Below are 21,807 nucleotides of genomic sequence, written 5' to 3'. Positions count from 1 at the left end.
AGACTTCATATCTCTCGACCCGGGCGTGAGCTTGGAAAACCATTTTCAGCTCCTCGAACATCTCATATGCTCTGTGTTGCTCAAAACGCTTTTGGAGCCCCGGTTCTAAGCTGTAAAGCATGCCGCACTGAACGAGGGAGTAATCATCAGCACGTGACTGCCAAGCGTTCAGAACGTCTTGGTTCTCTGGGATGGGTGCTTCACCTAGCGGTCCTTCTAGAACATATGCTTTCTTGGCAGCTATGAGGATGATCCTCAGGTTCCGGACCCAGTCCGTATAGTTGCTGCCATCATCTTTCAGCTTGGTTTTCTCCAGAAACGCGTTGAAGTTCATGTTGACATGAACGTTGGCCATTTGATCTACAAGACATTTTTTTTGCAAAGATTTTAGACTAAGTTCATGATAATTAAGTTCATCTAATCAAATTATTTAATGAACTCCCACTCAGATTTGACATCCCTCTAGTCATCTAAGTGTTACATGATCCGAGTCGATTAGGCCGTGTCCGATCATCACGTGAGACGGACTAGTCATCATCGGTGAACATCTCCATGTTGATCGTATCTTCCATACGACTCATGTTCGACCTTTCGGTCTCTGTGTTCCGAGGCCATGTCTGTACATGCTAGGCTCGTCAAGTTAACCTAAGTGTTTTTGCATGTGTAAAACTTTCTTACACCCGTTGTATGTGAACGTAGGAATCTATCACACCCGATCATCACGTGGTGCTTCGAAACGACGAACTTTAGCAACGGCGCAAAGTTAGGGAGAACACTTTCTTGAAATTATTATGAGGGATCATCTTATTTACTACCGTCGTTCTAAGTAAACAAGATGCAAAAACATAATAAACATCACATGCAATTAAATAGTAGTGACATGATATGGCCAATATCATATAGCTCCTTTGATCTCCATCTTTGGGGCTCCATGATCATCTTCGTCACCGGCATGACACCATGATCTCCATCATCGTGTCTCCATGAAGTTGCTCGCCAACTATTACTTCTACTACTATGGCTAACGGTTTAGCAATAAAGTAAAGTAATTACATGGCGTTAAATCATTGACACGCAGGTCATACAATAATTAAGACAACTCCTATGGCTCCTGCCGGTTGTCATACTCATCGACATGCAAGTCGTGATTCCTATTACAAGACATGATCTCATACATCACAATATATCATTCATCATTCATCACAACTTTTGGCCATATCACATCACAAAGCAATTGCTGCAAAAACAAGTTAGACGTCCTCTAATTCTTGTTGCATCTTTTACGTCGCTGCAATAGGGTTCTAGCAAGAACGTTTTCTTACCTACGAATAACCACAGCGTGATTTGTCAACTTCTATTTGCCCTTCATAAGGACCCTTTTCATCGAATCCGCTCCAACTAAAGTGGGAGAGACAGACACCCGCTAGCCACCTTATGCAACTAGTGCATGTCAGTCGGTGGAACCTGTCTCACGTAAGCGTACGTGTAAGGTCGGTCCGGGCCGCTTCATCCCACAATACCGCTGAAGCAAAATAAGACTAGTAGTGGCAAGAAAGTTGACAACATTTACGCCCACAACAGATTTGTGTTCTACTCGTGCAATAGAGAACTACGCATAGACCTAGCTCATGATGCCACTGTTGGAGAACGTTGCAATAAATAAAAAAATCTATGTTCACCAAGATCAATCTATGAGTTCATCTAGCAATGAGAGAGAGGAGTGCATCTACATACCCTTGTAGATCACGAGCGGAAGCGTTCAAGAGAACGGGGTTGAGGGAGTCGTACTCGTCGTGATCCAAATCACCGGCGATCCTAGCGCCAAACGGACGGCACCTCCGCGTTCAACACACGTACGGTCAGCGTGACGTCTCCTCCTTCTTGGTCCAGCAATGGGGAAGGAGAGGTTGATGATGATCCAGCAGCACGACGGCGTGGTGGTGGATGCAGCAGGGATCCGGCAGGGCTTCACCAAGCGTTTGCGGAAGGGAGAGGTGTAGCAAGGGGGGAAGGGAGGCGCCAGGTGTCAGGGTGCAGGGAGAGGTGTAGCAAGGGGGGAAGGGAGGCGCCAGGTATCAGGGTGCGGCTGCCCTCCCACCCCCCTATTTATATAGGGACCCCAGGGGGGCGCCGGCCCTAGGAGGTGGGATCTCCTAGGGGGGCGGCGGCCAAGGGGGGAAACTTGCCCCCCAAGGCAAGTGGAGGCGCCACCTCCCCTAGGGTTCCCAAACCTAGGCGCAGAGGGGGGCCCAGGGGGGTGCACCAACCCACCAGGGGCTGGTTCCCCTCCCACTTCAGCCCATGGAGCCCTCCGGGATGGGTGGCCCCACCCGGTGGACCCCCGGGACCCTTCCGGTGGTCCCGGTACAATACCGGTGACCCCAAAACTTTTCCGATGGCCGAAACTCGACTTCCCATATATAATTCTTTACCTCCGAACCATTCCGGAACTCCTCGTGATGTTCGGGATCTCATCCGGGACTCCGAACAACTTTCGGTTTGCTGCATACTAATATCTTTACAACCCTAGCGTCACCGAACCTTAAGTGTGTAGACCCTACGGGTTCGGGAGACACGTAGACATGACCGAGACTGCTCTCCGGTCAATAACCAACAGCGGGATCTAGATACCCATGTTGGCTCCCACATGCTCCTCGATTATCTCATCGGATGAAACACGATGTCGAGGATTCAAGCAACCCCGTATACAATTCCCTTTGTCAATCGGTATGTTACTTGCCCGAGATTCGATCGTCGGTATCCCAATACCTCGTTCAATCTTGTTACCGGCAGGTCACTTTACTCGTACCGTAATGCATGATCCCGTGACCAGACACTTGGTCACTTTGAGCTCATTATGATGATGCATTACCGAGTGGGCCCAGTGATACCTCTCCGTAATACGGAGTGACAAATCCCAGTCTCGATCCGTGTCAACCCAACAGACATTTTCGGAGATACCCGTAGTATACCTTTATAGTCACCCAGTTACGTTGTGACGTTTGGCACACCCAAAGCACTCCTACGGTATCCGGAAGTTACATGATCTCATGGTCTAAGAAAAAGATACTTGACATTGGAAAAGCTCTAGCAAAACGAACTACACGATCTTATGCTATGCTTAGGATTGGGTCTTGTCCATCACATCATTCTCCTAATGATGTGATCCCATTATCAAAGACATCCAATGTCCATAGTCGGGAAACCATGAATATCTGTTGATCAACGAGCTAGTCAACTAGAGGCTCACTAGGGACATGTTGTGGTCTATGTATTCACACGTGTATTACGATTTTCGTATTATACAATTATAGCATGAATAAAAGACAATTATCATGAACAAGGAAATATAATAATAATCCTTTTATTATTGCCTCTAGGGCATATTTCCAACAGATTCATGCGTGTGGGCGAGATGCAAAAACCCACACGTTGTGGGCGCTTGTATTTCCGAAAAATATATTAATCTCACCCTAAGGCCAACTCCACCGTACGACCCTATCTTGTCCGGACCCGTTCGTTTGGGGTAAAAGGGACAAATGAGACGGCCCAGCGCGCAACGGCCCGAACCCATCTGGTCCGTTTTGTGTTCGTGCCGACCCATTTCGCGCAAACTTGCGCCGAGTTTGGGTCGCGGCGGACAGTGAACGGATGCTTCAAGCGTCCGCATTGGGGCCGCGTGGCAGGCGGCCACCTACCTCCCACCCGCCAACATAAATGCGCACGGGCGGGTGGCCCCACGTGTCATCCGCACAACGACGGGTCGGCGTCCTTCTTAAATGGGACCCATGGACCGGTCGTCGTCCTCATCCCCATGCCGGCCCCTCTCTGCCCCCTCGAAAGCCGACACGCCCAAACCCTAGCCACTCCCCGCCCTCGAGCTCGTCGGCCAGCCGCAGCCATGGGTCTGTGGAACCGCAAGGGGAAGCACGACCTCGAGCCGGCTCCTCCTCCGGCCGCCGTCGCGGATCCATGAAAAAGGAGGAGCCCGCGTCACCGCCGCGCTCCTCCCGTCGAGCCCCCGCGTCACCGCCGCACTCCTCCCGTCGAGCCCCCGTGTCGGCCCCCTTCACCATTGCCCCTAGGCCCTCCGGCGAGCACGACCGGCAGTACATCTGTGCGGACGTGTGCCGGAGGTACTGGGATACGAGGACGCCGGTCCCATGGAGCGACGCGCACCTCCCCAACGGATGGCACCTCTCCGCGGACCGGGTCCCCATCCCGCCAGTGCCGGCGACCGGCCGTGCACGGCGCGATGAGATCAACCGCCACCGCCGCCTCATCCCCGACGACCTGTACTACGACCACAGGTATGCCTCCAACTCCCCGCTGTGGGACACATGGCTCCAGGACGAGCACGACGTGCGGCGCGCGTCCTACTTCACCGGCACCGTGGAGGGGCCGCGGAGGCCACGTGCAGAGCCGCGCGGTCATACGCGGGTGCACGGCCTGACGCCCACGCCGTCGCCCTCCCCGTCTCCGTCGCCACCTCCCCCTCCTCGCATGACAGCGGAGGAGGAGGCCCGTCTCCTGTAGCGTGTCATGGACGACTCCATGAACACGCACGACGAGCGGCAGTGGGACGGCCTGGAGGAGGCCATCGCCCTCTCTGTCGCCGGGGACGTCGCCTTCCCGGAGCTGCAGCTGGCGGCCGTCACGAGGGAGCCAGAGGAGGAGGACCCACCCGCGTTCGAGCAGCTGGTGGGCCAGGGGTGGGGCTGGTTCTACACTGCGCCGGAGATGGCCGCCGGCCTGGGCGTGAACTGGTTCCCCACTCCGCCGCGGTCACCGGAGCGGGAGGCGTCGCCGCGGGAGGAGGTGGTGCAGGCACCTCTGGTCGTCCAGCCCGCCCCCGTCTACCACGCACCGCCGCCCCACCTTTGGACGCCGCCGGAGTACGTCGACCTCGTCAGCGACGACGACGACACCGGCGGCCAATGAAGGCTGCGACGGCCACGGCACCGACGGGCGCGGCAGGAGCGCGCAGGAGGAGTTTTTTTTTGTTATTGTGTTAATTATGAAACTGGGCCTTTTAAGTGGCTGTTGAAACTGGGCCGTTTTGTGGCCGACCCCTATATATGTTTTATGTTTTTTTAAATGTGTTTATTTGCTTTTTTAGTTATTTCATTCAGTTTTTATTCCCGTCCACCCCGGACACGATTTGGGGTGTGGCCGCGCGGTGGGCGCACGCACGATCCAACGAACACAGCCGGACACGGGCGAACTCATCGACGCTCCAAACGGACAAAATCCGGCCAATCCGGACATCCGTTTGGGGTCGTGCGGTGAAGTTGGTCTAAGACAGAAGTGTAGTAGTACAAGATTATTTTAGAGAGGGAACTTGCAAGAAAATACTCCCTCTCTAAACTAATATAAGAGTGTTTAGATCACTATTTTAGTATTCTAAACGCTCTTATATTAGTTTACGGAGGGAGTATTATTTTAGACAGACGCGTCAGGGCGCGCTGCCTCCCGCGGGAGGGGCAGGAATTCACCCGCAGCAGAGGATCTCAGCCGTCAGATGCCCCCATCCACCCTCACATCAACCGTCCCATCATCACGGCATGGCTCCCCACCCACCGGCTCGCGCAACGATCACCCCGTCCGTCCGTCAGGCTCTCAGCCGGACGTACCACGGCTGGCGAGACCCAGCCGCGTACCGCAGGTGCCGCCGCAGGCCATACATAGCCCCCCTAGGCCATACAAAGCCGCGTACCTTGCTTATACGCCGCGGATTCTGATGGACCCAACCGGCATGCAACCCACGGCCTCCTCCTCCTCCTCATCCCCATCTTTTTTCCCCAGGCATATCGCCATTACTGAAACTGAGCCAGCCAAGCTTTTTCTTCCCTCTCTCTCCACTAGGACTGCGGTCAAATCTGAAAATCTTCCCGCCGCTCCACGAGGCAGAAAGGCCCAGGAATCTTGCCTGCGATGCCACACCCCATGCTGCCACCACCAGCCTCGAGTGAAAACTGGGGCACTACTGTATTACAGCAAAGCTGGGGAACAGTGCTGGGCTTGCGGCAAATCCTAGTACTGTTGTAGAGCAGCACAGTCGCAACACCACAGAAGAGGATCTTTGAACAAAAAAGCTACTACTCCTAGCAAGGAGCGTGTGTGCCTTGAGAAAAGATCCTTTTGGCAAGGCCGGCACGAGTCCAAGAACACACGCTCAAAGCCTCGCCCGAAGCAGCAGCCGCTGGGACGCTGGACGGAGAGAGAAACGAGTAAAGGGGAGATCATGGCGTAGCATTGAGTGAAGAAAGGCAGAGGTAAAATTAGTAAATCAGCAGCGGGGCAGGCAGCGGCCACATGGGCGCGACGCAGACGCAGCTTTGCCAGCTGCTCCGGCGCCGAGCGAGAGCCCCCGCTTCGTTTAAGCCCTCGCTGTTTCAGAAACAGTGGCCGGCCTGCAGCTACATGTGTTTTCAATTGCTTTCTCCGCTGCCCCTTTTGCCTGCTACGAGCACTAGTATAATTTTGTACACAGAAACTTAGAGCCGCGCACATGCTGCTGGGCTCACAGTGCCCGATCGCCGGCTCACACGGAGGAGAGGAGAGGGAGGAGAGCCGCTCCGGCCCGGTCTCCCATCCTCGCCTAGCCTCTCCTGCCCTGCCTGCCTCCGGTTTAAACGGCCGGCATCTCCATCAAGTCACTCACCAGCCATGAAAAGTTTTCAACCAAAAGGTATCATTGTGCATGCTCGGTTGTTTATCCCTTCCTTTTCACCAGGTCCACATGGCACCGTGATTAAACCCTCACCCTCCTCCTCCCAACTTTTTACAATAAGTGATTAAGATACTAACAATAGGGTAACTAATTACACTGAACATTGATTTGGCACTGCAACAACAGACAACAATAACGCCACGACAACAGTTGAGAAATCTCTTTCATATCTTTTCTCCTCTTCCTGAAGAATTCAGAACAAACGCGCGATCGAATGTGCTTGGAGAAAGCAGAACACGAAGTTTAGAGGAAAAAGGATGGTGAAACACATTAGACAAAATTTACATGGGGAGGAGCAAAATGCATCAACATGGGGCTCTAGCTTAGCCAGCTTCTCCTAAAGACAAGCACAAAAAATCAGAGCTCGCAGTTTTCTCTTCCATCTTGGGATCTCTTGTTCACTCCAAATCCAAACTAGCTATCTCTCTCAATCTTGTTCTGTTCCCTTTTCTTGGCAAAGGAAATGGGAGCTGCCTAGTACGTACTGTATTACCTAATGGAGGCTACTTGCTCTACCGCTAAACCTAGCTAGCTCAGTCAAAACAAGGTCAATTGCATTTGCTGGTGCCAAGATCTCTGCTACTCACGCTGCTTCCGCCGGGGGCGGCGGGATGGGCCGCCTTCCGGCCGAGCGACGACCGCAGCCGCGCGGCTGCGTCCTTCGCCGCCGTCTCCTTCTTGTCCTTGAAGAACCCGAACGACGGCCGCGAGCACACGGGCACGTTGAGCACCACCGGCGTGGAGTATGACCGGTCCATCACGCGCGAGCGGGACCGGAGGCTGGAGTGGACGCTGCCGGCGGGGGAGCTGGAGCTGCGCTCGAGCCCCTGGAACACGATCTTGCCGGAGGAGTTCATGCGCGGGGAGTCCACCGAGGCCACGGAAGGCGGCGGCGGGGTGGCGGGACGGCGACGGGCGGGGCTGAGGGCAGCGCGCGGCGGGGCGGAGGCAGGCGGGGGGCAATGGCGCTGGGGTGGGGCGGAGGCGGGCGGGTGGCAATGGCGCTGGGGTTGGGAGCGGACGAGCCTGATACGTGGCTTCGGGGTGAGGTCGACCGAGTCGAGGGAGTGGCGGGGGAAGTCTTCGTGGTCGTGGGCGGAGGAGGAGGAGGACGACGACATGGAGAAGCGGGAGGAGGCGAGTGAGAGGGACGCCTCCGAGTCCGAGCTGTCGCGGAGGAGCGGCGACGCGGAGAGGTCCGACGCGGCGGCACCGGACGCGCGGCCGCCGTTCCGCTGGAGCAGCAGCAGCTTAAGGGACCTGGCCGCCGACGAGTTGGAGGCTCTGGAGGGAGTCGCCGGCACCGGCGAAGGAGATTGCGGAGGCGACGGCGACGCAGACGGCTTCTGCGGGGTCTGGACCTTCCTGAGCCTGAGCAGCTCCCGCCAGCGGCTGGAGCACGTCGGCGCCTTGGGGGAGAATACGTAGGGGTCGAACGCCTCGGTCACCGAAGGACGGTGGGTTTTCACCATCTCAGGCGTCGCCGGGATCTCCGCCGGCGCACTCTCCCGCTCCTGCTCAGCCTCCGGCGCCGCCGCGGCAGGCTGCGGCCGGAGGGGCAGCAGCTTCCCGTCCGCGAACAGCTCGTCGGCGGGGAGCATGGTCGCCGACCCGCCGAAACTGAACTCGAAGTCGATGAAGTCCTTGGACGCCGCCGCGGCGGGCTGATCCGCCTTGCAGCTGCTCTCCAGCGACAAGGCCTTGCCGTGATCCGCCGCCACGGCAGAAGGGGCGTCGCGGCTGAAGGAGAGGCGCGGGCCGAGCCAGCCGTAGGAGACGGCGGCGGGGGCCGCGGCGGGCATGCTACTGGCGACGGCGGATGCCATGGCGTGCGGCGAGGCGCATCCAAGGGCGGCAGGGCCAGGAGTGAGCGAGCAGTACACTGGTCACTGTACTTGGCTGTTGTGTGGAGCGGAGCTGGTGGGAACGGAAATGCCGAGACAGGGACATCCGGGTAAAGGCGCGCGTATATATAACCTGGCACGGTAATTTTCCTGACAGGACGGGCCCAGCTCGCCGGGGCAGCTGTTTGAGGGGCCGACGCGTGGGGCCGACCCCTCGTGCCCTGCGGGTGCAGATGGGGAGTTAATCCGCGGTTAATATTTTTGACAGTAGGTTGGTGGCGCTACTCGACTAATTGTATAGTGCCGGTACAGTACAACGCTCTCAATCTTTGTGTCTGAATCTGATAAAGGGAAATCGGTGTTGTTTTTGTCTGCCTTTGGAGCCGAGTGCTGTGCTTAACAGACAAGCAAACGCCAAGGCAGCACGTACAGGCGATCCTGCGGGCGACCTAGGGTTTACGTCCTCGCCGCCGCCGGCGCCGTCCGGTGCCGGCGTCCACCTTTGTCTGTCTGCTTGATGGGCGTAGTCGTCTCTCCCATGCTGAGCGCTTGATGTGTGGCTCGCGTGCTGCGCAAGTCTGACGTCTAGCTGCACGTGCGGCGGCTAGGGCGTTCCTGTAGAGGGTGACCTTGTTCGCCTCTACCGTCTGGGATGGAGTTCAACTCTGATCCTCGTTGTCTTTGTGTATGGGTGAGAGAACCCTGCTGTCTTTGTAAGGAAGGTCTTGTTGGCTTGATTGGATCTGCGATCAGATTGAGAACTGCAGTTTGCAATATCAACCAAATATTGTCGCTTCTTGCTGAACGAGTATATGCATCAGCAGAAGTGGCACTGCCTGTCCTGGGTGTCTCTCGGCGGCTGACTAGATCATGGGTGCTTGCAGCTGCTGGCGGTGGGGGTGAAAAAGGGACACACGGCGAGGGGGTCACCCACCCGAAGCCGTCCAACATTGCTATACCTGTGTTCGCCCATGGTGTCGCGGTGACTGGACAGGTACGACAGGATGCGTTTGACAGGGATGAGTTTTGGAAAGATTGGAAGGATGCACTTGAGGACGGCATGGTGGTTTTGGAAGCAACCGGCCTAGGGGCTGCCGGTAACCTGACGGGGCCGCGTGTGGCGCCCCGTCAGCAGCAATGATAGGCTTGAGCTGGAACTGCCGAGGAATCGGGGGCGCCTCGACGGTTCGTGATCTCACTGCCCTCGTCCAAAGTCATCGTCCGCAATTTGTTTTTTTTGTGTGAAACTAGGCAGAAGTCAAATAAAGTTCGTCGTCTACGCCATCGTTTGGGTCTTCGTGGTTTCAGTGGAGTCGATAGCAATGGTCAAAGCGGTGGTCTAGCTTTGTTTTGGAATGATCAGTTGTCAGTTGAGATCAGAGATCAGAATGAAAGAATGATTGATGCTTATGTTCGTGCCTCACCCAATGATCCGTTGTGGCATCTTACTTGTGTGTACGGCGAACCACGTACCGAAAATAGACATCGAATGTGGTCCATCATGTCGCAGTTGAGGGCTAGTAGTGATCTCCCGTGGATGCTGATGGGAGACTTCAATGAAGCTCTCTGGCAATGCGAGCACTTGTCAGCTACCCCTCGGCCTGCTTGCCAGATTGCAGCCTTCCGTGACATCGTCCAAGACTGTGAGCTCCATGACCTTGGGTTTTCAGGAGCACCATTCACATATGATAACAAGCGAAAAGGAAGAGCGAATGTCAAAGTTAGGTTGGACCGAGCCCTGGCCGACGATCGCTGGAGGGACTTATTCTCTGATGCACGTGTGGTACACCTCATGTCCCCTTGTTCTGATCATCTACCGATCATAATTGAGCTGCAGAAGGAAGAACGCCCACCAAGCCGTGGCCGCACCAACCGATATGAAATATTCTGGGAACGAGCAGGCAAATTGCCAGAGATCATCCAGAGGGCTTGGGATGCTACCCAAACAAGTGGGAATCTGGCTTCGGTAACAGCTGGACTAAACAAAATCATGGAGGAGCTACATGGCTGGAGCCGACGGCGGTTTGGTAATATCATGCGAGAGGTGGAACGTACACGACGTAAACTTGAGCAGCTAGTGCAATCAAATGGTGACCAAAGCGAAATCCGCCGACTATCTGATAGCATGGACGAGTTGCTCTATAAAGAGGAGCTTCTTTGGCTGCAACGCTCACGTGTTAATTGGCTCAAAGACGGTGACAGAAACACTAAGTTTTTCCATAGCCAATCTGTTTGGAGAGCCCGAAAGAACAAGATAAAAAAGTTGAAGGACGACACGGGGGTATGGCAGAACAACCCCTCGGTCATGGAACTGATGGCATCTTCATTCTTCAAAGAGTTGTTCACCCGCGACCCATCTCTAAATGCGGATGAAATTCTCAACTTGGTAGAGCAGAAAGTTACAGAAGATATGAACACTTCACTGTGCATGGAGTTTTCGAAGAAGGAGATTGCAGACGCTTTGTTTCAGATTGGGCCCTTGAAAGCACCCGGGCCGGATGGATTCCCGGCACGGTTCTACCAACGAAACTGGGTTGTCCTAAAGACCACGGTGGTAGCGCAATACGTCTTTTCTTTGCCACGGGATATATGCCCTCTGAGACGAACTCCACAGCGATTGTGCTCATTCCAAAATCAGATCAACCGGAAACTCTTAAAGATTTCCGTCCTATCAGTCTGTGCTCAGTCCTATACAAGATAGTGGCAAAATGTCTCGTCAATAGACTCAGGCCAATACTTGGTGAGATTGTATCACTGAATCAAAGTGCCTTTGTCCCGGGGCGCTTGATTACTGACAATGCATTAGTGGCGTTTGAGTGTTTTCATGCAATTGAGCACTGCAGCAAGGTACATGAATCCTTTTGTGCATACAAATTGGATTTATCTAAGGCATATGACAGAGTCGACTGGGACTTCCTCAGAAGAATGATGCAGAGGTTGGGTTTCGCTCCCCGATGGGTTGATTGGATTATGTCCTGCGTTACCTCGGTGAGCTACTCGGTTAAATTTAATGATACCCTCCTTGATTCATTCGTCCCTTCCAGAGGTCTACGCCAAGGTGATCCACTATCTCCATTCTTGTTCCTTTTTGTCGCTGACGGTCTCTCTGCACTCCTACGTCGTGAAAATACCCAGGGTACGATCACTCCGCTCAAAGTCTGCCGAAGGGCCCCGGGAATTTCACACTTGCTATTTGCAGATGACTCTCTGCTTTTCTTTAAGGCAGAACCAGAACAGGCTGTAAGGGTCAAGTGTGTGCTCGAGACATATGCTAATGGGACGGGGCAAGTCATCAACCCCCAAAAATGTTCAATTCTTTTTAGCCCCGCATGCCCGATGACGGTACAGAACAATATAAAGGGCATATTGCAGATAACTCAGGTTACTTTTGAAGCCAAATACCTCGGTCTCCCAACACCAGAAGGTAGGATGAGTAGGGGTAAATTGAAGAGCTTGGAGGAGAAACTAGCAAAGAATTTGATGGAATGGGGTGATAATTATCTGTCCATTGGGGGGAAGGAGATAAAAATCAAAGCCATTGCACAAGCTCTTCCTGTGTACATCATGAGCGTATTCAAAGTCCCGGCTGGCCTTTGTGATGAGCTTACAAAGATGATTCGTCGATATTGGTGGGGTGCAGAAAGAGGTAAACGCAAAACTCATTGGGTCGGATGGGACATCATGTTGCGGCCCAAAATGCGAGGCGGCATGGGGTTTAAGGATCTCCGGTTGTTTAATCAGGCACTGTTAGCTCGGCAAGCGTGGCGCCTAATCCAGTACCCAGAGAGCTTATGCGCGCAGGTCCTTCGAGCAAAATACTATCCCAATGGCGAAATCACAGACACGGTATTCAGTGGGAATGCATCCTCGACATGGCAAGCGATAGAGTATGGTTTGGAGTTGGTAAAACAGGGCTGCATTTGGCGTGTGGGTAATGGAGCTAGTATCCGTCTATGGCGCGACCCATGGATTCCCCGGGGACCTTCTCTCCGACCAGTCACACCTAAAGGAAGATGCAGACTGAGGTGGGTTGCTGATCTCCTGAACGTGGACGGTTCATGGAATGCAACCTTGGTTCATCAACATTTTCTCCCTGTTGATGCAACGGAAATTCTCAAAATCAAACCATCACGGCGCCTAGAGGCTGACACTATTGCTTGGCACCCAGATAAGCATGGACGATTCTCAGTGCGGTCTGCTTATAACATGGCAAGGGATATGATCATGACAGGCGATGGTGAAGGTCAGTCCAGCTCCCAACCTGATGGATCTCGGACGGCATGGAAGCTGCTTTGGAATAGTGGAGCTCCACCAAAGGTTAACGTATTTGCTTGGAAAGCAGCACGAGATGCGCTAGCAACTCGTGAGAATAAACGTCAGCGACACCTAGAGTTGGAGAACACCTGCGAAATATGTGGCCTTGAAGCCGAGACTACCCAACATGCATTAACCAGGTTCCCTCATGCCCGCGATCTCTGGGATGCTATGCGTAGGGTGTGGGACCTGCCGTCGGATGAAGTCATGCATAGAGATGAGCCAGATTGGCTGTTGTTAGTTCTACAGGACCTGGATGACACCCGTCGTATGCTCCTGCTAATGTTGTTATGGCGAGTTTGGTACGTCCGTAATGAACTCACACATGAGAAGCCATTCATCCCGATAGAAGCGTCCAGGCGATTTTTGTGCAGCTATGTGGAGACGTTGCTTTTGATCAAACACTATCCCAATGAGGACCTGACTAAAGGCAAGCAACCGGCAGGTTTAGCAGGGCAAAAGAAACCATCCAAACGCGAGCAGTCTGAACTGTCCACGGCTGAATGGGAACCGCCACCGGAAGGTTGTGTCAAGCTGAACTTTGATGGTTCTTTCGTTGCTGCTGATGGAACGGCGGGAGCAGGAATGATATTACGTGACCATACTGGTAGTGTGATATTTGCAGCTTGTAGGTGGCTCTTCAACTGCCAAAGCCCCTTCGAATCGGAACTAGCAGCATGCGAAGAAGGCCTACGACTAGCGCTGCATTGGTCTACGACACCCATTATGGTGGAATTCGACTGCGCCAAGTTAGTCACTCTACTTTCGTCCAGTACACCAGACCGATCTAGCAACATGTATCAACTTGCAGATGTGGCTGACTTGCTCAAGGAAAGGGAGACCCACGTCCGGCGAATTGGCAGAGCACAGAACAAGGCAAGCCACGCCATGGCAGCCATTGGCCGTGGCCAACAACGCACTGCATGCTGGCTCTCTAATGTACCCCAGGAGATTAGCACTATAATTAGTGAGGAATGTAAAACCATTATCAATTAATGAAATGCTTTTCCCCCCGCAAAAAAAAACGCCAAGGCAGGCACGCTGCCTCTGCATGGGGCAAGCGGCAGTGATAATAATGTACTCCCTCCGTTCCTAAATACTTGTCTTTTTAGAGATTTCAACAAGTGACTACATATGGCGCAAAATGAGTGAATCTACACTTTAAAATATGTCTACATACATCCGTATGTTGAGTCCATTTGAAATGCCTAGAAAAATAAGTATTTGGGAACGGAGGAAGTACGTAACATTGCGTTTTGATCACGCCGCGACAAGGCAGATCTGCTCACGCAAGTGCTTAGAGCATCTCTAACATAACTGGGGCCCTTTAAACTCAGCTCATATGTGAGACGGATATGAGGCTGTTTGAACTTATTTGTCACGTATTTTCGACCGTCTCGATCCATCTCAAATCCCTTCAAATCGATATGACCGATCGTTCTCTCTCCAGTGCGCGTACTCTCTTACCCGCGTTCGCTCCTCCTTTGCTCAACGTCCACGTCACTGACCTTCTCCCCCATCCTAGTCATGGACGCCTCCTCCACCACCCGTGTGCATCATGGAGAGGTGCTCAGCGGGGACCGTGGGGGTCTCTACCATTGGGGACAAAGCGGAGGACATTGGTCGCACGAACTGGCGTGTCCGACAACGCACCCAAGGGAAGGCAGAGAATGTAGTTGTGGAGAAGGACGCCGAAGACATGGAGTTTGTCGCGCCCGTGGCCATGCCTGCTTCCTACACCTTTCGTGTGTCGCAATGGCCACGCGCCTTGGAAGGCTTCACTCCGGAGCGAACACGTCCTTGGACACGGCGCACGAGTCATCACAACTCCAACGGTCGCAGTCAACATGGGGTTCTCCTACGCCGGACATTCCCAGCAACTATTCACAATGACCTCCTTCAGATTATGAGATGAGTGACCAAAATTCGTCTGAGGCAATGATCGAACACTAAAATGAAGGTGAAGGCAAGAGGAAATGCATTACTCAACCCTTGAAGATAAACCGTTGTGTAAAGTTTGGTTGGTCACAAGCATGAAGCTTATTTGTGGAACCAAACAAAAGGGCTCCTAGTATTTAGGAAAAAAATCATGGTACCACGAACACAAGCACTACATGAAGTCGCATTCAATCATTTACACTCGCAGTGAGGGCTCTGTACAACATAGATCGGATGCCATCCAAGAGTGTGTCGACAATTTTTGTGATTTTTATGCACAAGTGTTGAATAGGCACCAAAGTCGTATTGGAGTCGATAGCAATGTAAGTTTTGTACAACATAGATCCTTGACACTCGTAGTGAGGGCTCTGTACAACATAGGTCGGACGCCATCCAAGAGTGTGTCAACATTTTTTGTGATTCCTATGCACATGTTGAATAGGCGCCAAAGTCGTATTGGAGTCGATAGCAATGTAAGTTTTGTTTGCTTGACAGTAGCCATCCTCTTTCTTGCTTGCTTCGTTTCTTGCATTATGTTGACGTGTGATTTTCGCTTGCTAGATGGGTTCTTCGTCGTTTTCGTACCACCAAGTTGAGAAAAGAAAGCATTCAATATGTTCCATTGTTGGGTGCAATTGAACAAAAAACCGAAGTGGTCAAACCTCTTTGAAAATCTTAAGAAATTCGTCAACAAGATGAAGAACAATGATGAAGTAAGCTCTCGCCAATCTATTGGATTGGATAACGACGATGAGCCAAGTGGAGGGGTGAACGAACATGGAACATGTAACAATCCCGAATTAATAGTAGCAATTAGGAATTAAGTATGTACCGTCAACATCATGTTTAAAAAATTAATGTTCATTTGAAATTAGGATAATTCAACCCTCAATTTTCTCTGAAATGCAAAACCCTAATTAAAAGCCACTTCTAATAAAATGCATAGAGCTTGATCTATTTAAATTGAGTTCACATGATGACTTATCTTGAGTACTTATATTTAGCCTACCACTAATATTAGGAAGCTACAATAAGTATTCTATGGATTCTGGAATTACCCACAACACACTCATAGTTCAAAACCTAAACTTAAATCAAAATGGATACATATATTTAGAAACAGAAATATACACCAAAAATATCTGGAAATTACATGTTGAGTTGGACTAGCCAGTTTATGCCACATATAAATTTTCAAGTCATTTGGTGTTGTTTTGGATTTTGAAAATAAAAATAAAACGGAGTAGCAATTGTTAAATCGGAATTGATTAGTGGCAATTCAAAGTGCTATAATTATATCATAGCACTGCCATCTTAGAATTGTCACCCACTGATCAATGTAGTTGCAATTCGACATTTCTATGACCAGTGCTTCATAGAACTGCCCAAACTAAATTCTATTTTGTATGCTCGAACAGCTCATGTATCAACTAGGGATGTCTGTATCTTCCATGTTAGGCGGGTTATTCTCAAGAGGAGAGGACTCCGCTCCTTATTCACGAGAAAATGGCTGGTCACCAGGATGCCGAGTCCCATGCTCAAATCAAATCAAAATAATTGCAAACAACCCCCCCCCCCAGGATTGTTGATAACTGGAGGCACCCGTTGTTTCGGGCAAGTCATGGATTGATGCTTGTTGGGGTGGGGGGTATAAACTTTTACCATTCTATTTGGGAACCGCCTATAATGTGTGTAGCATGGAAGATATCGAGATCTCACAGTTGTTATGTTGATAGTGAAAGTATACCACTCAAAATGTTATTCATCTCTATTTCAAAATCGAGCTCCGGCACCTCTACAAATCCCTGCTTCCCTCTGCGAAGGGCCTATCTATTTACTTTTACGTTGAGTCATCACCCTCTTATTAAAAAGCACCCGCTGGAGAGCACCGCTGTCATTTGCATGCATTACTATTAGTTTATATCGTGTATGACTATGACTGGATCTCTTTTATCATGAATTACAATGTTTAGTCAGTCCTTGATCTTTAAAGGTGCTCTACATTTATGTTTTGCGGTCTCAGAAAGGGCTAGCGAGATACCATCTTGTTATATCATATTATGATTGTTTTGAGAAAGTGTTGGCATCCGAGTTTTGTTATTATTGCTCGCTAGTTGATTATGCCATTGATATGAGTAAACATGAGACCTAAATGTTATTGCGAATATGGTTAGTTCATAATCTTTGCTGAAAACTTGAATGCTGGCTTTATATATTTGTAACAACAAGAGCAAACAGAGTTTGTAAAAGTTTTTCTTTATCACTTTCAGTTTGTCAACCGAATTGCTTGAGGACAAGCAAAGGTTTGAGCTTGGGGGAGTTGATACGTCTCCGTCATATCTACTTTTCCAAACACTTTTGCCCTTGTTTTGGACTCTAACTTGCATGATTTGAATGGAACTAACCCGGACTGACGTTGTTTTCAGCAGAACTGACATGGTGTTATTTTTGTGCAGAAATAAAAGTTCTCGGAATGACCTGAAAATCAACGGAGCAACTTTTCAGAATTAATAAAAAATACTAGCGAAATAATCAATGTCAGGCGGCCCACACCCTGTCCACGAGGGTGGGGGGCGCCCCCTGCCTCGTGGCCCCCCTGGACGTCCACTGACTTTAACTCCAACTCCATATATTTGCTTTCATAGAGAAAAAATTAAAGAGAAAGTTTCATCGCGTTTTACGATACGGAGCCGCCGTCAAGCCCTAATATCTCTCGGGAGGGCTGATCTAGAGTCTGTTCGAGGCTCCGGCGAGGGGAATTCATCGTCGTCGTCATCATCAACCATCCTCCATCACCAATTTCATGATGCTCACCGCCGTGCGTGAGTAATTTCATCGTAGGCTTGCTGGACGGTGATGGGTTGGATGAGATTTACCATGTAATCGAGTTAGTTTTGTTAGGGTTTGATCCCTAGTATCCACTATGTTCTGAGATTGATGTTGCCATGACTTTGCTATGCTTAGTGCTTGTCACTAGGTCCCAGTGCCATGATTCCAGATCTGAACCAATTATGTTTTCATGAATATATGTGAGTTCTTGATCCTATCTTGCAAGTCTATAGTCACCTATTATGTGTTATGATCCGACAACCCCGAAGTGACAATAATCGGGATACTTCTCGGTGATGGCCGTAGTTTGAGGAGTTCATGTATTCACTATGTGTTAATGCTTTGGTCTGGTACTCTATTAAAAGGAGGCCTTAATATCCCTTAGTTTCCATTAGGACCCCGCTGCCACGGGAGGGTAGGACAAAAGATGTCATGCAAGTTCTTTTCCATAAGCACATATGACTATATTTGGAATACATGCCTACATTACATTGATGAACTGGAGCTAGTTCTGTGTCACCATATGTTATAACTGTTACATGATGAACCGCATCCGACATAATTATCCATCACTGATCCAATGCCTACAAGCTTTTCACATATTGCTCTTTGCTTATTTACTTTACCGTTGCTACTGTTACAATTACTACAAAACTGCTACTGTTACTTTTGCCCCTGTTACCGTTACTTCCATACTACTTTGCTACTAAATACTTTGCTGCAGATACTAAGTTATCCAGGTGTGGTTGAATTGACAACTCAACTGCTAATACTCGAGAATATTCTTTGGCTCCCCTTGTGTCGAATCAATAAATTTGGGTTGAATACTCTACCCTCAAAAATTGTTGCGATCCCCTATACTTATGGGTTATCAAGACTATTTTCTGGCGCCGTTGCCGGGGAGCATAGCTCTATTCTTTGAGTCACTTGGGATTTATATCTGCTGATCACTATGAGGAACTTGAAAGACGAAAGAACTAAGATTTTTCCCTCAACTACGAGGGGAGGTAAGGAACTGCCATCTAGCTCTGCACTAGATTCTCCTTCTGTTATGAATAAGCTTGCGACACCTAAACCTGATTGTGCTATTAATTCTGATATGTCGCATGTTACTGATGATGCCACTTCTACTATGCATGATACTTATGATGAAACTACTTCTATGCTTGATACTACTGTGCCATTAGGTGAATATCTTGATGAACAACTTGCTAGGGTTAGAGAGAATGACATTATTGAAAATGAAATTATTGAAGATAGTGATGATGAAGGTTCTCCCCCTAAGTATGAATTGCCTGTTGTTCCTGAGGGTTATGTTATGGATGAAGAAACTGCTAGAGATTTTCTTGCTTGCAATGATAGATCTGATCTTAAGAATTTATTAGCTAAACTGAAACAGAAAACTCTGAATGCTAGAATGAAATATGACCCTGCTTTTGCTACTTCACCTATCTTTGTTAGTGGTAAGGATTATGAATTCTCTGTTGATCTTGAGATAATTACTTTGGTCGAATCTGATCCTTTTTATGGCTATGAATCTGAAACCGGTGTGGCACATCTTACTAAGTTAAATGATATAGTCACCCTGTTCACTACTGATGAGAAATCTCGCGACTATTATATCCTTAAGATATTTCCTTTCTCATTAAAGGGTGATGCTAAAACTTGGTTTAATTCTCTTGATCCTAGTTGTGTGCGTAGTCCCCAGGATATGATTTATTACTTCTCTGCTAAATATTTCCCTGCTCATAAGAAACAAGCTACCTTGAGGGAAATACATAATTTTGTGCAAATCGAAGAAGAGAGTCTCCCACAAGTTTGGGGGAGGCTTCTCTGATTACTTAATGATTTGCCTGATTATCCTCTTAATAAAAATGAAATACTTGATATCTTTTATAACGGACTAACCGATGCCCCCAAGGACCACTTGGATAGTTGTGCGGGTTGTGTTTTTAGGGAAAGAACAGTCGATCAAGCTGAATTGCTATTGAATAATATGTTGACTAATGAAAATAATTGGACACTTCCTGAACCAACTCCCGAGCCAACTCGTAAACCAACTCTGAAGAAGAGAGGTGTTCTATTTCTCAGTCCTGAAGATATGCAAGAGGCAAAGAAATCTATGAAAGAAAAATGTATTAAAGCTGAAGATATTAAGAATTTACCTCCTGTTGAAGAAATACATGGTCTTAATATACCACCTGTTGAAGAAACACATGGTCTTGATAACCCGTCACAGGTAGTAAAGGTAGATTCTCTCTATAGGTATGATAAAGTTGAAATCCCGTCTACTAAGTTTGCTAGCCAATGCTTGGATGAATTTGATGACTTTATGGCTAGACAAGAAAATTTCAATGCTTATCTTGGTAGAGAATTAAAGAGTAATGCCTACATGATTGGACACTTGAGTAATTATATGGCTAGAGTTAAAGCTGAACTTAAAATCATTAGTACATATGCTTCTATGATTACCACTCAAGCAGAACAAGTACTTAAAGCTCAAACTGATTTGCTTGATGAATCAAATAATAAACATGATTTTGCTGTTAGAGTGGCTACTAGAATGGGTAAAATGACTCAGGAACCTTTGTATCCTGAAGGCCACCCTAAGACAATTGAGCAAGATTCTCAGAGAAATAATGTAGATGCAGCTAGTCCTTCTAAAAAGAAGAAAAAGAAAAATGATAGGACTTTGCATGCTTCTAGTGAACCTGTTGTAGACACACCTGAGAATCCCAATGATATTTCTATTTTTGATGCTGAAACACAATCTGGTGATGAACATGAACCTAGTGATAATGTTAATGATAATGTTCATGTTGATGCTCAACCTAGCAATAATAACGATGTAGAGATTGAACCTGTTGTTGATCTTGATAACCCACAATCAAAGAATCAACGTTATGATAAGAGAGACTTTATTGCTAGGAAGCACGGTAAAGAAAGAGAACCATGGGTTCAGAAACCCATGCCTTTTCCTCCTAAGCCATCCAAGAAAAAGGATGATGAGGATTTTGAGCGCTTTGCTGAAATGATTAGACCTATCTTCTTACGTATGCGTTTAACTGATATGCTTAAAGTAAATCCTTATGCTAAATACATGAAAGATATTATTACAAATAAAAGAAAGATACCGGAAGCTGAAATATCCACCATGCTTGATAATTACACTTTTAAAGGTGGAATACCTAAGAAACTTGGAGATCCAAGAGTACCAACTATACCATGCTCCATTAAAAGAAACTATGTTAAAACTGCTTTATGTGATCTTGGAGCCGGTGTTAGTGTTATGCCTCTCTCTTTATATCGTAGACTTGAATTGAATAAGTTGACACCTACTGAAATATCTTTGCAAATGGCTGATAAATCAACTGCTATACATGTCGGTATTTGTGAGGATGTGCCTGTTGTGGTTGCAAACGCCACTATCTTAACGGACTTTGTTATTCTTGATATTCCCGAGGACAATAGTATGTCGATTATCCTTGGTAGACCCTTTCTGAATACTGCAGGTGCTGTTATTGATTGCAACAAAGGCTATGTCACTTTTCATGTTAATAGTAATCAGCATACGGTACACTTTCCGAGGAAACAACCTCAAGTTCATAGCATCAATTCTATTGGAAAAATTCCAACTATCATTATTGGAGGTTTTGAATTTCATTTTCCTACTGTCAAGAAGAAATATGATATTCCTATTATTGGGGATGTGCATATCCCCGTTGAGGTAACCTAGTGTTATTCGAAATTTCTCTGGTTCCATGTTATTCGAAATGAGTTTGTTAACAAGACTTGATCAACCTTGTTAGTGGATTCCTTTTGATGAACATGAGATGGATGAAGTTAGAAGGCACAACCTTCTGTACCCTCCTTTTACTTTCTATTATTTAGATTAAATAAAGTAAAAATAGTATTTTCTGTCTGTTTTCTAAATTGTCCTTGGAATAAAAAAATACCAAAAATAAAAGTTCTCCAAATGCCCTGCAAATTTAATATGATTTTTTATGGAATATTTGAGAATATCTAGCACTGTGAACACAACATGGGGAGTTGGCACCTGGCCACGAGGGTCCAGGGTGCGCCCCTGCCTTGTGGGCCCATGGTGGCCCCCCTCCACTTATTCCGGCATCCACACACTTCTTCTTCCTG

The 21,807-nt window shown here is 48.8% G+C and overlaps 1 protein-coding gene across 1 annotated transcript; it reads right to left on the bottom strand.

Moving 5' to 3' along the window:
- Nucleotides 1-6,883: 6,883 nt before the first annotated feature.
- Nucleotides 6,884-8,660, bottom strand: LOC119320928 (protein VASP homolog). Its single transcript, XM_037594830.1, has one exon. It carries the CDS (start codon nt 8,557-8,559, stop codon nt 7,282-7,284), a length of 1,278 nt encoding a protein of 425 aa, XP_037450727.1. The 5' UTR covers nt 8,560-8,660; the 3' UTR covers nt 6,884-7,281.
- Between the last annotated feature and the right edge of the window lie 13,147 nt (nt 8,661-21,807).

This window comes from Triticum dicoccoides, chromosome 6B, assembly GCF_002162155.2.
Source record: "Triticum dicoccoides isolate Atlit2015 ecotype Zavitan chromosome 6B, WEW_v2.0, whole genome shotgun sequence".
Taxonomy (NCBI): domain Eukaryota; kingdom Viridiplantae; phylum Streptophyta; class Magnoliopsida; order Poales; family Poaceae; genus Triticum; species Triticum dicoccoides.
The sequence above is the reverse complement of the archived record's forward strand: the minus strand, read 5'-3'. Positions and strand labels throughout refer to the sequence as shown.

Coding starts and splice junctions, on each gene's coding strand:
- LOC119320928 (XM_037594830.1), bottom strand. CDS start 8,559: ATGGCATCCGCCGTCGCCAGTAGCATGCCCGCCGCGGCCCCCGCCGCC.